Source organism: Staurois parvus, unplaced genomic scaffold (genome assembly GCF_062004578.1).
Source record: "Staurois parvus isolate SC_StPar_1 unplaced genomic scaffold, SC_StPar_1.0 ptg000453l, whole genome shotgun sequence".
NCBI lineage: Eukaryota > Metazoa > Chordata > Amphibia > Anura > Ranidae > Staurois > Staurois parvus.
In genome coordinates this window covers 619,178-634,033 of record NW_028318249.1, presented here as the reverse complement: position 1 = coordinate 634,033, position 14,856 = coordinate 619,178, and the positions used below count along the sequence as shown (strand labels likewise).

At 43.7% G+C, this 14,856-nt stretch overlaps 1 protein-coding gene across 2 annotated transcripts in view; it reads right to left on the bottom strand.

Moving 5' to 3' along the window:
- Nucleotides 1-14,856, bottom strand: part of LOC149453054 (protein EFR3 homolog B) — a 374,094-nt gene that overhangs the window by 92,949 nt on the left and 266,289 nt on the right. For both annotated transcript variants that reach the window (XM_089688739.1, XM_089688740.1), the window contains exon 4: nt 11,982-12,132. In XM_089688739.1, the coding sequence (XP_089544865.1) occupies nt 11,982-12,132 (151 nt within the window). The remainder of the gene's footprint in view (nt 1-11,981; nt 12,133-14,856) is intronic.

Here is a 14,856-nt window from a genome sequence, read left to right as displayed (position 1 = left end):
CTTCTGCATAGAAACCAATCAGCTTCCAGGTTTCATTGCCAAAGCTTCATTGAACAAGCTGAGGTTAGAAGCTGATTGGTTTCTATGCAGAAGGGAGTCTGATTTTGGACTCTCCAGCTTTAGTAAATAAACCCCTATTTGTCTATAAAAACACAGAGGAAGCCTCAGGATCAAAGCTTTTGTCTAATGGTGATGGAGTGGATTCTATTGGTCAGAGCTTGTCTTAGATCAGACATTAAATCCACCCAATAGTCATATTTTTCATTTTCTTCCTTTGAGTGTTTTGACAGTTTAGACGCTGCAGTCAAGCAGAGAGACGACGTGATAATTACATCATTGCGGCATCACTTCACAACATGACAAATCAAGCCTTGCTGTGCTGTATCCATGTGCATCTGTCATAGCATTGTCACTGCATGGCGGGAACAGATCGCAGGATTGCAATGTTACTAAATATCTGCGACACACAGAGCAGAGATGAAGGAGATCTCTGCTCACAGTACAATCCTCAGCACTGTTTATGTATGGAGAACGGTTTAGCTGCATCTGTCTCGCTCACATTTCAGTAGACCGTTGAGCATTGCACATTTGGTATTGTAGTGTGTGTTTTCTTTTTTGTTGCTCATTACTTGCTATATATGACTGTATTCCTCAAACTGACAAAGGCTGAGACCTCTCCTGGACTGAAGTGGCTAACTCTGATTTCACTGCACACTGTGAGCTTCTCACAATGTGCATTAGAAGCTGCAGAGAGTCAGAGAGAGCCCGCCTAATTCCAGGCTGGAGGGCGTCCAGCATCATCTAGTGCTTTTCACCCGAGCCTGGCTTGGCTTATCTCTTTCATTCAGTGAACTTCAGGTCTTTCAATCATGGAGGCTCAGCATTACATGTGGGTGTTACCTAGGGCAGTCTGCATGCAAATTAAGCCAGCATAGGAATGGCCACTTCTCCAGACTATCATTCTTCCCTGAAGGCATTTTCATAATTGCATAACCCCGCCCACTGATTGCATATGGGTGTTGCCTATGCAAATACAGCTTTCCGAGGAATGCCAACTCCTCCAAACATTTACCCATCAAGGCGTTTAGATTCTTGTGTAACACTTCCCAAGAGCTGGCACATTGCTTGCATCAGGAATGAGGGCTCTTGAGAGGAATACTAAGGCAAAGGCTGGTAGGTTAATTGGCTCCTGTCTAAAGTGGCCCTAGTATATGAATGTGAGTTAGGGACCTCAGATTGTACACCCCTTGAGGGTTAGGGACTGATGTGAGTGTACAATATATATGTAAAGCGCTGTGTAAATTGACGGCGCTATATAAGTATCTGAAGTAAATAATAAATAATAAGGCAGGAGTTTTGCTGTTTTCAGGAAGCTTTGTACATCCTCCTACTGGCCCCTCCCACCAGTCCTGATCTGCCTGCATTGCATAAAGAAGAACAGTGACTCAATGATGACATCACTGGGTCTAAAATAAGGAATGCAATGAAAACAGAAAGGTATTTAAAAAGTTCATTAGCATGTTGGTGAGAGGGAAGGGGGAAGACAAAATATAAGCAGTTTTAAAAAGTGCAGTCTGCATTATGACTGGTCACATCAAAAATCCAGCACATTTTCTAGCAAACAACCCATGTCCCAAAGCACACGTTGAAGAATTTTTCAAAAATTAGGATGTGTTTGTGTGACCATTCCTCCTCTTCAACATACAGTAGTAGTCCAAAGGCCTCATTCATACTACCAGACAGGGGCGGACTGACCATTTGAGAACTCGGGCACTGCCCGAGGGCCCGGGGTCAGTAGGGGGCCCCATGAGATGCCCCTGGTACCTTTCGTTGGCTTTTTTGGTTGTGGTTTGAGTGTGGGCAAGGACACAGGGGCCCCATGATCCCCTATTGCCCGGGGGCCCCATGAGTTGTCAGTCCACCCCTGCTACCAGAGCATTTTGTCCCAAAGTGCAACAGGGCTCAAGATGAAGAATCTCATTATTCTCAATGGACCCATTCACACCCTAGTGTGGTTCCACTTGTTGTCACGTGTTGTCTGTTGCATGAAGCGCAAAAACGTACACAAGCCTTAAATCAGGAACAAATAAGGGTCAGAGTTTGAGAATCATGGCAACCCTCCTACCTGTGCTCAATGTGTTAGCCAGGGTGATAAAAGGAATTGGGGGGATATTGAAGCTCTCACTTATTTCCCTAACTCTGGGCTCATCTTTTTCCCTGCAGCAGTTTTAAAAATTGAAAAACAAAAACACCTCTGGCTGTAATACTCACTTCCTCTTTAGCGCTGTCCCCCTTAATAATTCTGTTCCACCAGTGTAGATCCTCAGTTTTATTGATTGGTACGTCATTTGTTAAAGTGACACTTCCAGGTGTTCATTACTTCTTGTACAGATCATAGTATTCTCCTGGACATTGCCTTCATCTGCTTTTCTCTCCAGAAGGACAGAGTCATCTTTGTTCAAGCATCATCAAGGGTCATCCTCTACTTACTGGTCTGAGATGCAGCTTAAAGTGGTTCTAAACCTAAACATTTTGTTACCTTAAAGTGATTGCAAAGGTTGGATTTTTTAAATTAAAATAAGAAACATGTAATTGAACAGAGCAGCCCCGAACCTCCTCTTCTGAGGTCCCCCGCCGCTGATCCTGGTTCCTCCTCTTGTCTGTGTGCCCCCATAGCAAGCCGCTTGCTATGGCGGCAGATGTGTGTGCTCGCTCCTGAGCTGTGTCTTTGGAGTCACCCTCCATAGACACACACAGCACGGCTCAGCCCTGCTCCCCAGTCCCTCCTCAATGCATTTGATTGACAACAGAGGGAGCTAATAGCTGGTGCTGCAGTCCAGGTCCCTGTGCGAAGAGGAAGAGAGGGGAGAGAAGACTGCATCCACGGCGCTGGATCCCTCATAGGCTCAGGTAAGTGTTTAGAGAAGGGAGGGGGAATAGTTAGTAGGATGTTTTTTTTTCCTTTAGAACCACTTTAATGCACTCCCTGCAATAAATTAAAAACATGTTTAAGTATTAGTATTGCACCTCCCCAATACTTACCTGAGCCCTCAATTGATATAGCACCGTAGCGACCTTCTCTGCCTTCACAGGCTTTTCGAAGGCAACAGGAGCCATTGTTGGTCAAATTCTGTGATGAAGAGGAAGGGGGGGAAAGCCGCTCCATCTGTGTCTACGGACGCAGGCAGTGTGGCTCGGGAATGAGCCAGCAGGTATGCCACAATAGTTAGCGGCTGATCAAAAACAAAAAACACAAAAAAATTTACGGATTCCCCCATCCACACATTCAAGGTGGATGGGGGAATCTTCCTTGCTGTGCATTTGTATTCTGATAGCGGGACTTCTCTACTGCCAGAACACACTGATCAGTGCTGTAGGCGATTGGCTGAAAAATATTTTCCATCAGTCCCCTTTGTGAGGAGTTAATCATTAGTTCGACTTGAACAGGAATGGCCACAGATGGATCAGAATTCGACCACTCCCTACTGAACCAGCCAAATTTTGATCCACCCATCACCAGCTTTAGAGTGATGAAATCTGATCACTAGGGAAAAGAAGACTGAGGAAATGCTTTCTCCTACCTGCAGCAGACTGAAGACATCATCTCAACCTAGGCAAAGTCACTGAGCTGAGCTTAAGGACGGCTTTTTAATGACAAAAAGAAGAACTTTTCTGAAAAATATTATTGCTGTATATGACATGTCAGTGTTGTAAAATTACTGCTTCAAATAGCACATTTACTCAATTAGTTCAGATGCAAATACAAGAACCAAAAGAGGGAGTGTTGTGCAGAAAAGTACTAATGAAAAAGGACTATTGCACGCCGCACCCCATTCATAAAGCACCATCCAATTTAAATGGATTTTGAGCTCCGTGCAAAAGAGAAGCAACCCTCTGGAAGTTGACCCATGGCTCTTCTGTAGGACAGTCTGAAATAATGGGGAGATCAGATTGTAGAGACTGCTAAATATTCAGAGATGGGATACCTCCCCCCTCTTCAGCTATGTGGCTTAGTCAGATATACATGGAGTGTCGCCAAGCAAGTTAGAGCATATTAGAAAGCTCTGCATGCTTTCCAAACTGTAGTGTGATTAATGCACCCTGTCCCTCCCCTAGCCTATGACTGGACAGTGAAAGGAACAGCAGCATTCTGATGAACTCGTCTCTCTGTTCTCTCCTCCTATCAGCATGCTACTTTTTAGCACATGAACACTGCAATACAACTGACTGGCACCTTGTGCCACTTCTCTCTCTGAGCTCTGCTGTACCAGGGATTGCAAGAGGCTGATACAAAGTCAACCTTAGGTACTTGCAGTGCTTGCATGAAAAAAAAAAAGATTTATTAGGCTTCATTCACACAGTTGTACGGATCTGTATGCCTGTGAGAAGGGCCATCTTCTGTTGCTCAGGGTGCACAGTTGAAGAGCATGTAGGCAGCCTGTTGATATCAAAGACAGGCAGTCAGTTGCAAGGACCTGCATGGACCATCCCACACATCCTGGAGTGCACATCCATGCGAGTCCGATGATTGGATGAAGATGTAGACAGATTGGTACATCCGAATGAATGAACCTCTAATGAATACAGAGCTGTATAAATTTGTCTTTTGTCTCTGCCTGGAGTTCAGCTTTCAACTAACCAATATAAGAACTCATAAACCGATTGCTGAGATGATTTGGCTGTTTGTGTTCCCCTCTGTTATTTGTACCCGGAGGACAATACAAGCACAGAATATCCAGCTGGCTGCATTGGATTTGATCACACAGTTTAAACGCTGTTTTTTTGTTGTGCTCATTGTTCAGCACTGAACTTTTTCTTCAGCATGAAGGATTTTCAGTGCTGGTGACTCATGTAATTCCAACTTAGAATACTGTACGAGTTTATCTTTCCATCAAACCAAAGTGTTTGTGCAATCAAATCTCGCTCTGATGTCTGGGCCTGTGATTACAGAGCATTCATATTGCAACTGAAGCCTAAAGCCTGGTACACACGATGAGAATATTGGACGAATGATCAGCCCTATTTTTTTGTATGCTAGTCTCAAATTGAAAAAGAATAGGTTACTAAAGGTATGAAAATTCTCATAAGACAGAATACAACTTCCCACGATGATGTATTGTATTGTAATGCATTCCTTCATTTACGGGCATGCACGGTCTTGGTCACTCCATTTTGTATGGATGAATACTGTACTGATTAAACAAAAATAATTTGTTCTGTCATTTTATGAGAAAATGTTCGTGCTTGTCCCTTCAGATAATTTAGCATTATCTGTCGTGACCAGCTCTTGAAAGCTGTGTACTGGGTGCACATGCGCGGGACCGCCAGATTGCACACGTCTGACTGAGGGTCCGCAACATAAGGGGAGAGGTAGCCGCTCGAGCGCTGCTCCCGGGCCCGCCACAGCAACACACCTTCTCAGGCAGCCTCCACAAGCATCCCGGGGCTTACTGAGATGATCCGCGGGGCCACCAAACACCAGCCCCAGGCGAAACCTATTAAACAGGCTCTAGCACAGGCCTTCTCCGAGATGGCGGTGGCATCTGCAGCACAGCCACACACATCACAGCAGGCTGCACATCCACAGTCCTGCTGCACTTCTGATGGTGAGTCTGACACTGACCTGGGGACCTCACCACAGGCTCCCACCCCAGACATGACCCATCCTGACCTGCTTAAATCAGTTTGAGAAAATGCTACATAAGGCCCTGAAACAGACCTCAGATCACATCACAACTGTCTAAAGAACTGGGGCAACGCCCCTCCAACTTGGAACAGCGGGTTGACGACCTAGACGCCACTGTACATTCTCATTCTGAAGAGCTTGAAATCTTACGTGATGAAAATCTAACCCTGCAGTTCCGATTAGAAGATTTCGAAAATAGGTCCCGACGCTCCAACCTCCGTATTCGCAGCCTTCCTGAAACCATAACGGATGTTTTGTCCACAGTTACAGCTCTTTTCCAAGAGCTAGCTCCCGCAATTCCAATTGAACGTCTTGAATTAGACAGAGTCCATCGTGCGCTGGCCCCTCGCCGCCTGCACAGCCGGCCTTGTGATATCATCGCCAAGTTCCATTATTTTCACACCAAAGAACAGCTATTGCAACTCTGGGCTCTTAACCTTTCAGAGCCAGAAGTACCAGCTATTCCAAGACCTGTGTCCTGCAACGATTGCCAAACACCGAGCCATGAAACCCCATCTACAGGTTCTCCAGCAACAACGTATTGCCTACAGATGGAGCTTTCCTTTCGCTGTCCGATTCTCCTATCATTCCCGCGACTACACCTGTAGGTCTCCAGATCTCCTTGCTACTCTGCAGCATCTGCAACTTCAACCCCCGGCAGCCTCCTGACGCGGATCACGCTGTCGCTCTGTGTCATGCTCCCCACAGAAAAGCCGATCCTCCCAATCTACAATGGGTCCACTTAGTTCCTACAAATGAGGGCGATATTCCTCTTCAACCCCGACTCCCCAGGACTCCATGAACTGAGATATACAATAGCTAGCTGGGATTCTTCCATGCCCTCTCCTGGGCCATGCCTCCTAGTAGGAATTACCTTTTCGGTCTTTCCCTCATTATATATCAGTCAAACTCTACTCTACCTGTTGAATTCCCCTGAAGTGCTTTCAGCCTTTCCTGGTTCAGAATCCATTTACCCCGCCTCTGACTCCTTTGGATGACAATATCCAGCAGCTGTCCACCTCCGCTCCCCCAGTTGTCCTATTCATCCCGAGCAACTGCCTTGGACTCTATGCACTCCACAGAGCCGCTAGTCAGGCAGTTATCAGCTCTAGACCGGGTTTAACCTGGTCCCCTCACCCTAACAGTGGACTGATGTTGTTTAACCCCAACTGCCATCTCCTTTACTAATCTGTTTATGTAATTGAGATGTATTTTCTGGTTTGTTATCGTGTTAGCAATGTTTACTAAAGCTCTGTTATGCTCCCGGGAAGTCTTGGGCATAGATTTAATCACCACAATTTTGGTATTGCGGCTTTTGCCTCGACTAAGCAGCCACTTTATCCAGTTATGATATCGGAGCCTCAGACTTCTTAGGCATACTGGGAGCTTACGGTACTTGTCCTCTTAACATATACACGACAACTTGTTTTAATGATTTGGCTGTCTTCTCCCCAATGTCTGTCACTGAGCTCCTACCACTAGCCCATTCAGTACCAGACAGTTGTACTGTTCGGGCTATTTCTGGTCCCCCAGACATATTACTATGCATTAATCTTGGAGATCAGACTACAAGCCTTCGTTGTCCTTTCTCTTTCCTACCAGTCACTGTTCCCTGCTCCCTGTACTCTTTCCGCTTCTTCGTGTGACTACCCTTTTCTTTCCTCATCTCTTTATTTCCTTATCCCTCCAAGAGATCACACCAGGCACGCCATGTCCAGGAACTATCTTTTTTTCGCTGATTACGACATCCCACCATGGGACCCTTAAACATCCTTACCCTGAATGTGCAGGGTCTTAATGTCCCCCAAAAACATACTAAGGCCTTTTCGATCTTTTCCCTCTAAAAAAAGCACACATCATCTGTTTACAGGAAATGCACTTTACTCCTACCTCCACTTCCAAATTCTTTGACCCACATCACCCTCAAGTCTACACAGCCTCTGCCAATACCAAACGCAGGGGCGTTCTTATCGCTTTCCATCGCACAGTCCCCTTTACCCTCCATGCTGAGACCAAGGACCCAGAGGGTCGGTACATCATCTTGTCGGGACATCTCCTTGACTCTGAGTCACTAATGTTGCTTATTATGCCTTCAATCAGGGCACTCTCCCGTTCCTCTCACACTTATTGATTCTTACAGATTCACATAAGCGCGGTACCGTTTATATGTGGAGACTCCAACCACACCCTTTATCCCTTCCTAGACAAATCCCCTCAACCATCCCTTCCGCCTGTTTCGAAACACTCTGTTCAGCAACTCCTGCATTGCCACTCCTTGGTAGACTCCTGGAGAGAACTTAACCCGGTTAGGCACAATATACTTATTACTCTCACCCACACAAAACATTCTCTTGTATCGATCATATCCTGACCACCATCGGCTCCTCCTCTCGACTCCTTGCTTCTAAAATTCTCCCTATACCATGGTCCGACCATAGCGGGGTTATCACATCAATTTTGTCCTTGGCCCCTTCTACCACTGATGCATCTTGGATTCTCAACGACAACTTACTATCCCACCCATCTCATTGCTTAGACTTAGAGATTGCACTCAAAGAATATCTGTCCATAAACTCCTCCCCTGAGGTCTCTCCTCTACTCTTATGGGAGGCACATAAACCAGTCCTTAGAGGGGTTTGCGTCAGCTGCGCCAATGCCTTGAGGCAGCCTATAACCACTCCCATCTGGCATTCCAGTCCTGTCCATCTTCTGGCAACCAAAAAACCTTAGAACAGGCAAGATTGGAGCTCGACCTCTTCTTAACAGACCAAGCAGAACTGTCTCTCCGCAGATCTCGACATAAATACTATACTAAAGCGAACAAGCCTGATACTTTCCTGGCCCACTCACTTCGCAGACTAGACCGTGTCCCCAAGCCAATCTGTTTAAAGACAACTCAAGGTAGTTATACCAGCAACCCTGTTCGGGTACTACAAATCGTCCAAAAACACCTAGCCCAGTTGTACTCCGAAACAGAACCCTTTGATCAGTCACGAGCAGAAGGACTTCTCTCACCAGGAAACTCTTTAAGAAACCAATTTTACAAATGGAAACATTAAATGCTATTAAAGCCCTGAAGTCACGCAAGTGTCAGGGTCCAGATGAATTCTACGCCGCCTACTATAAGAAATTTGCCCACCTACTTTCCCCATTGCTAGCAAACGCCTTTACTGCTATCCTAGCCGGCTGGTCCTTTTAAAGCTGAAACCTTGACAGCCACAATAACCATGATCCCGAAACCAAACACAGATGACTCTACCTGGTCTAACCAATTTTTGTGAAATCTTGGAAGTCTCCTTCCCTTTGCGTCCTAGCAGCTACAAACAAGGTGACACAAGCAATGATCCATGCTAAAGTGGAAGCGATCATTACAGTCTCTAAATTCACGTCTATATGGGCTCCCTGGTTGGAACGATATCTTCCTCCTAATTTTGACGAATCATTGCTCCTTCCCTGACGACCTTCTGCCAAGATCCCAGAAAGCCTGGTTTGGTCCCGTGATCCTCCCCCCCCCTTCTATTTGGTAGTCACACCCCCCTCCCCATGCCTTCCTCCGGGCCCCCTGCCCTACCACTTCTCCTCCCTGCTCTGCTTCCTTCCAGTCTTCTCCCCCGTTCCTTTCCTCTCCTTCATCCCTATTCTCGCTTTTCCGCTAGCTGCCGTCTCTTCTTTCCTGGTACCCCAATTTGTTCAAGGGAGCTACGCTCTTGTGACCGATCATAACGATGATTCACTGCTTTTTACAACGCAACATCTTTCTTCATTTAATTGTGGTTCCACAATGTTTAAACTATGATGAAACCTTCTGTCATATTGGTTCTCCCATTCCTGTATGCATTCTGTATGTTCTATGTTTGCTGTTGACTTGAAAACACAATAAAATGTTTGAACAAGAAAGCTGTGTACTGACGATCACTCCGAAAGTGGTATTTTTCATCTGATTTTCTGATTGTGTGTACTAGGCTTATAACTCAAGTCCTGCAGGGGCATTGGAGGTACAAAATATTACCCCAAGCAAAAACATGAAAAGCCAAAGAGCAATTGTAAAAACATCAAGTGTGCATGAGGACTAAGGCTGCTGGTGGGCGTTTCAACAGATAATGCAATATTTCCTTTAAAACAGAGTAGTGCCCCATCTTTGGTGTCAGTGGGAGGAATAGTGCCCCATCATTGGTATCAGTGGGAGGAATAGTGCCCCATCATTGGTATCAGTGGGAGGAATAGTGCCCATCATTGGTATCAGTGGGAGGAATAGTGCCCCATCATTGGTATTAGTGGGAGGAATAGTGCCTCATCATTGGTATCAGTGGGAGGAATAGTGCCTCATCATTGGTATCAGTGGGAGGAATAGTGCCCCGTCATTGGTGTCAGTTGGAGGCATAGTGCCCCCATCATTGGTATCAGTGGAGGGAATAGTGCCCCATCATTGGTATCAGTGGGAGGAATAGTGTCCCATCATTGGTATCAGTGGGAGGATTAGTGCCCCATCATTGGTATCAGTGGGAGGAATAGTGCCCCGTCATTGGTGTCAGTTGGAGGTATAGTGCCCCATCATTAATGTCAGTGGGAATAATAAAACTGGGCTTCAGCAAAATGGCCGCCTCCAGCAAGAAGAAACAGGTGCAATGCTGAAGGCAATTTACAGCATGCACTGATTTTGGGAAAATGATTAGTAATGTGGAATATATGTTCCTTGCTAAAGAAAATTAATTTTTATCAAGTTGTTATGGGGAAAGTTCCACCATAACCACTCAGCCTCTGGAAGGTTTTACCCCTTCATGACCAGAACATTTTTTTGCTATTCAGCACTGTGCTATTTTAACCGTCAAATGCTCAGTCATGCAATACTGTACACAAATGAAATGTTTTACATTTTTTCACACAAATAAAGCTTTATTTTGGTAGTATTTGATCACCACTGGGTTTTATACTTTCTATTATATAGACAAAAAAGGCCAAAAATTCAAAAAAAACAAAACAAAAACCATACAGTTGTGCTCAAATGTTTGCACACCCTGGCAGAAATTGTGTAATTTTGGCATTGATATTGAAAATATGACTGATCATGCCAAAAAATTTTCTTTTATTTAGTGATCATATGAAGCCATTTATTATCACATCATTGTTTGGCTCCTTTATAAATCATAATGATAACAGAAATCACCCAAATACCCGATCAAATCTTTCCATCCCCTGAAATGTTTGGCCTTGGTACAGACACACAAGGTGACATACACACACAGGTAAAAATGGCAATTAAAGGGTCATTTCTCACATCTGTGGCTTTTTAAATTGCAAATAGTGTCTGTGTATAAATAGTCAATGAGTTTGTTAGCTCTCACATGGATGGCCAGATGCTGAGCCATGGGGGGCAGAAAAGAACTGGCAAGACCTGCGTAACAAGGTAATGGAACTTTATAAATATGGAAAATAAATAAAGAGATATTCAAGGACTTGAATATGTCAGTACTGTTCAATCACTTAATAAGAAGTGGAAAATTCGGGGATCTCTTGATACCAAGCCAAGGCTAGGTAGACCAAGAAGAATTTCAGCCACAACTGCCAGAAGAATTGTTCGGATACAAAGAAAAACCTACAGGTAACCTTAGGAGAAATACAGGCTGTTCTGAAAAAAGACAGTGGGATTGGGGTTTCAAGGAGCACAATACAACGATACCTGAACAAAAATTAGCTGCATGGTCAAGTTGCCAGAAACAGGCATTTACTGCGCCAATGCAACAAAAGAAGAAACCCCTTTTTTCTGAAACATGTGTATGAACAAAGGATATGAAATTATGAGAGAAAAGGCATGCTGACAACATGTTACATCTATTGTACATGGTGCCGTCCATTGGTTGCTACATCACCCTACACCCAAGGTCCAGTACCAGCTGGGTGTGTGATGGAGATAACTCACAAATTTATGTTTTAAACACATTTTGTGTACTAAATCAGCTACACTGTCAAGCATACTGTATCTGCAAGTGTTTCAAAAGTGCACCTTAGCACTTCTAAGCTCGGTAATAGTTCTGAGGTGAATTTCATAAGTGCTCTCGGTTATGGCTCAACATAAAAAAAAGATGAACATTTGCTATTTGGCAAAGCTGTAGCTTCAGAGGCAAAACCAACCCAAAGATTAATGCTAACATACTTGTACAAATAATTTGAACATCTGATTAGAGAAATGTGTCGTGCACATAACATCAGTGACACTAGATTGCCTCCACCTCTTGACTACATCTAAGGCCAGCAAACTCCAAAAGATGGAAAAATTGTTTCATAATGGGCTGCTTACTGAGTTTGTTCCTAGAATCTGGAGGTTTGGCTTTTCCGATTCTAAGAGTTTGGCCACCATCTTGAGAAAACTCTCCACGAACAGGTTGATGCTCTGACAATGACACGCCATCAGGAGCTGATCCAAGGCTTCCATGGCGATGCAGACATAGCTATGAAAAAAAGATGAAGATGAATCATCATTAAGAAGAAAGAACAAATAAATGCCGGAATTTTAAAATGATTTCCCAATACACAGGGAGACATTCATCAACTCTGTGGCACACAAAGGCAATGCTTAAAAGAAGACATAAGACAGATTATTGGAAAGATTTATTGTAATTAGGGAACTTTATTCATAAATTCTTCCTTTTACTGCTCTAAAGTAGCACAGAAAAAATCAGCCCCTGACCAATTCCTCATTGTGTGTATGCTTGGAGCAGCCTTTTTCAACCGCAGGGAACCCTTAAAATAACTATCGGAAATCAGGAAACCCCTGCTTACTATATCTAAAGCTCATTGAACATTGCATGATATACTTAAACTATTTAACACCCAGAGCTGCCCTATATAACAAAATTATTTTCAGTAAAAATACTCAATGGAAACAGATAATAATTATCAAAAAAGAAATGCAGACAGTGGAATTATAGTATTCCCTCACATTGGTTGTCTGTGGAAAAGTGGCCCCTCAGATTGATGGTCAGTGGTTGAAGGACCACTTTAAATTGGCGATCATTGGGACAGGGGCCCCATTATGTTGGGGGGGGGGGTCAGTAGAAAGAATGCATCTTACATTGGTGGTCAGTGGGAAGAATGCTTCTTACATTTGTAGTCAAAGGGAAAAATACTCATTATACAGGTGATCATTTGTAAGAATGTCCCTTACATTGGTGGTCAGTGGAAAGAATGCTTTTTACATTGGTGATCAGTGGGAATAATGTCCTCCCTACATTGGTGTTCAGTAGAAAGAATGTCCCTTATATTGGTGGTGAGTGGGGAAAATGACTTCCTTACATTGGTGGTCAGTGGGAAGAATGCTTATTATGTTGGTGGTCAGTTCAGAAGAATGTCCACCAATGGGAAGAAGGTCCTCCTTAAATTGGTGGTCAGTGAGAAGAATGCTCCTTATATATATTGTTACAGGACCCTTTGTGATTACTTGCCACGGATATACAGGGGTTGGACAAAAATATGGAAACACTACATTATTTGCAGGTGTGAAAATGAGGCCATGAAAGAGAATGTGATGCAACATTCTTTTTCTTCCTCTGTGTGATGAGACACCTAGCTAAAAGGTGGGAAGCCTCACTTTCGTCATTAATTGCATGCGCTACTAGTAATACGGAGTCATGTTAGAGCTTACTGAGCTTCAAGGAAGGCAAATTGTTGGTGCCGCTGAGCTGGTGCCTCTGTGACTGAAGTTGTCAATTTATTTGCCGTGTCGCAAGGTACAGTATCAAAGGTTATAGCGGCGTATACAGTTTCCAGGAAAAGGTAGTCTGATAAGCATAGGCGTGGTTGACATGGTTAACTGACTGAAATAGACAAAAGGACATTGCACAGGACTGTGAACTGGAATAAGAAAACAACTGCTGCAAAAGTGACTGCAGAGCTCAATCTCAGTCTTCCAAAGTCCGTGTCCAGAAAAACTGCGCGAATGGAACACCATAAGCAAAACATTCATGGGCAATTGCCAAAACACTAGTGACCAATATTAATGCTCAGAAGAGGAGAGAGTGTTGCAACACACATAAATTGTTAACTATTGATCAATGGAAGACCGTAATATGGTCTGATGGAATCGAACTTCACACTGTTCCCAAGCACTGGATGTTTTTACATGTGGCAAACACCATTCCAAGCTTACGACAAGGACTGTCAATAAAAAAAAAAGAAAAAAGAAGGTTCAAAATCAACTTGCCAGCCAGCTTGCCAACAACCGAATTAACCTGTCTAACAGTATGCGTTAAAAACAGGGGTATTACAACAAGGACTGTCTTGTGCGAATGGTAAAGCATGGTGGCGGTGCAATCATGGTTTGGGCAGCCATTTCTTGGTATTCTGCAGCCCCATCATCATCTTAAAGAGAGAGTCATTGCCAGCGACTGTATACAAATTTGGCCTGACAATGTGCATACCATGGTGCAAACATTGTTCCCCGAGACTACAATGCTCAGATTCACACAGCTGGTGTTGTCAAATCCTGGTTTGACAAGCATGCCACCTTCCCTGGGCGCTGTAGTTGACGGACCTCAATATCATAGCGCCACTACTGAAATATTTGAAGAAAGGTTCGGGCTCATTTTCCACCCCTGGCATCTCTGAAGAGTGGTGTCAGATTCCATTATTACCATCCAAGACTTATATTTGTCAATTCCCAGGAGAATTCAGGCCATCTTGGATGACAAAAAGTGATCCAACACCATATTAGGTAACGATTTTGTTTTTTAACCTGGTGTTTCCATAATTTTGTCCAACCCTGTATATACTTTTTATCTTGTGGTTAATGGTGTGCTGTCTATTAATTTTTTTTTCTCTCTTCCCTTTTTTGTTTCAATAGTTCTGAGCGGTATCCTGTGATTACATGTTATTCCTATTTGTCTAATCACCATACCCATTTGGGTGGGTGTATTTGTGGGGACTACAAAATTATCAACTTAAAAAACAGCGCAAAACACAAACTACCTCACACCAATCAATATATGTGAACAATGATAAATAACTTATTCATTAAATAATATTAATAAAGAATATTGCAATTTAAGTGTCACAAAAAAAAAAAATATATAAAAACAAAAGTCCAGTGACACATACAAAAACAAAAAGTCCAGTGACATATACAAAAAGAAGTCCAGTGCCCCACACAAAAAACTTATTTTCATTAAAAATCTTCA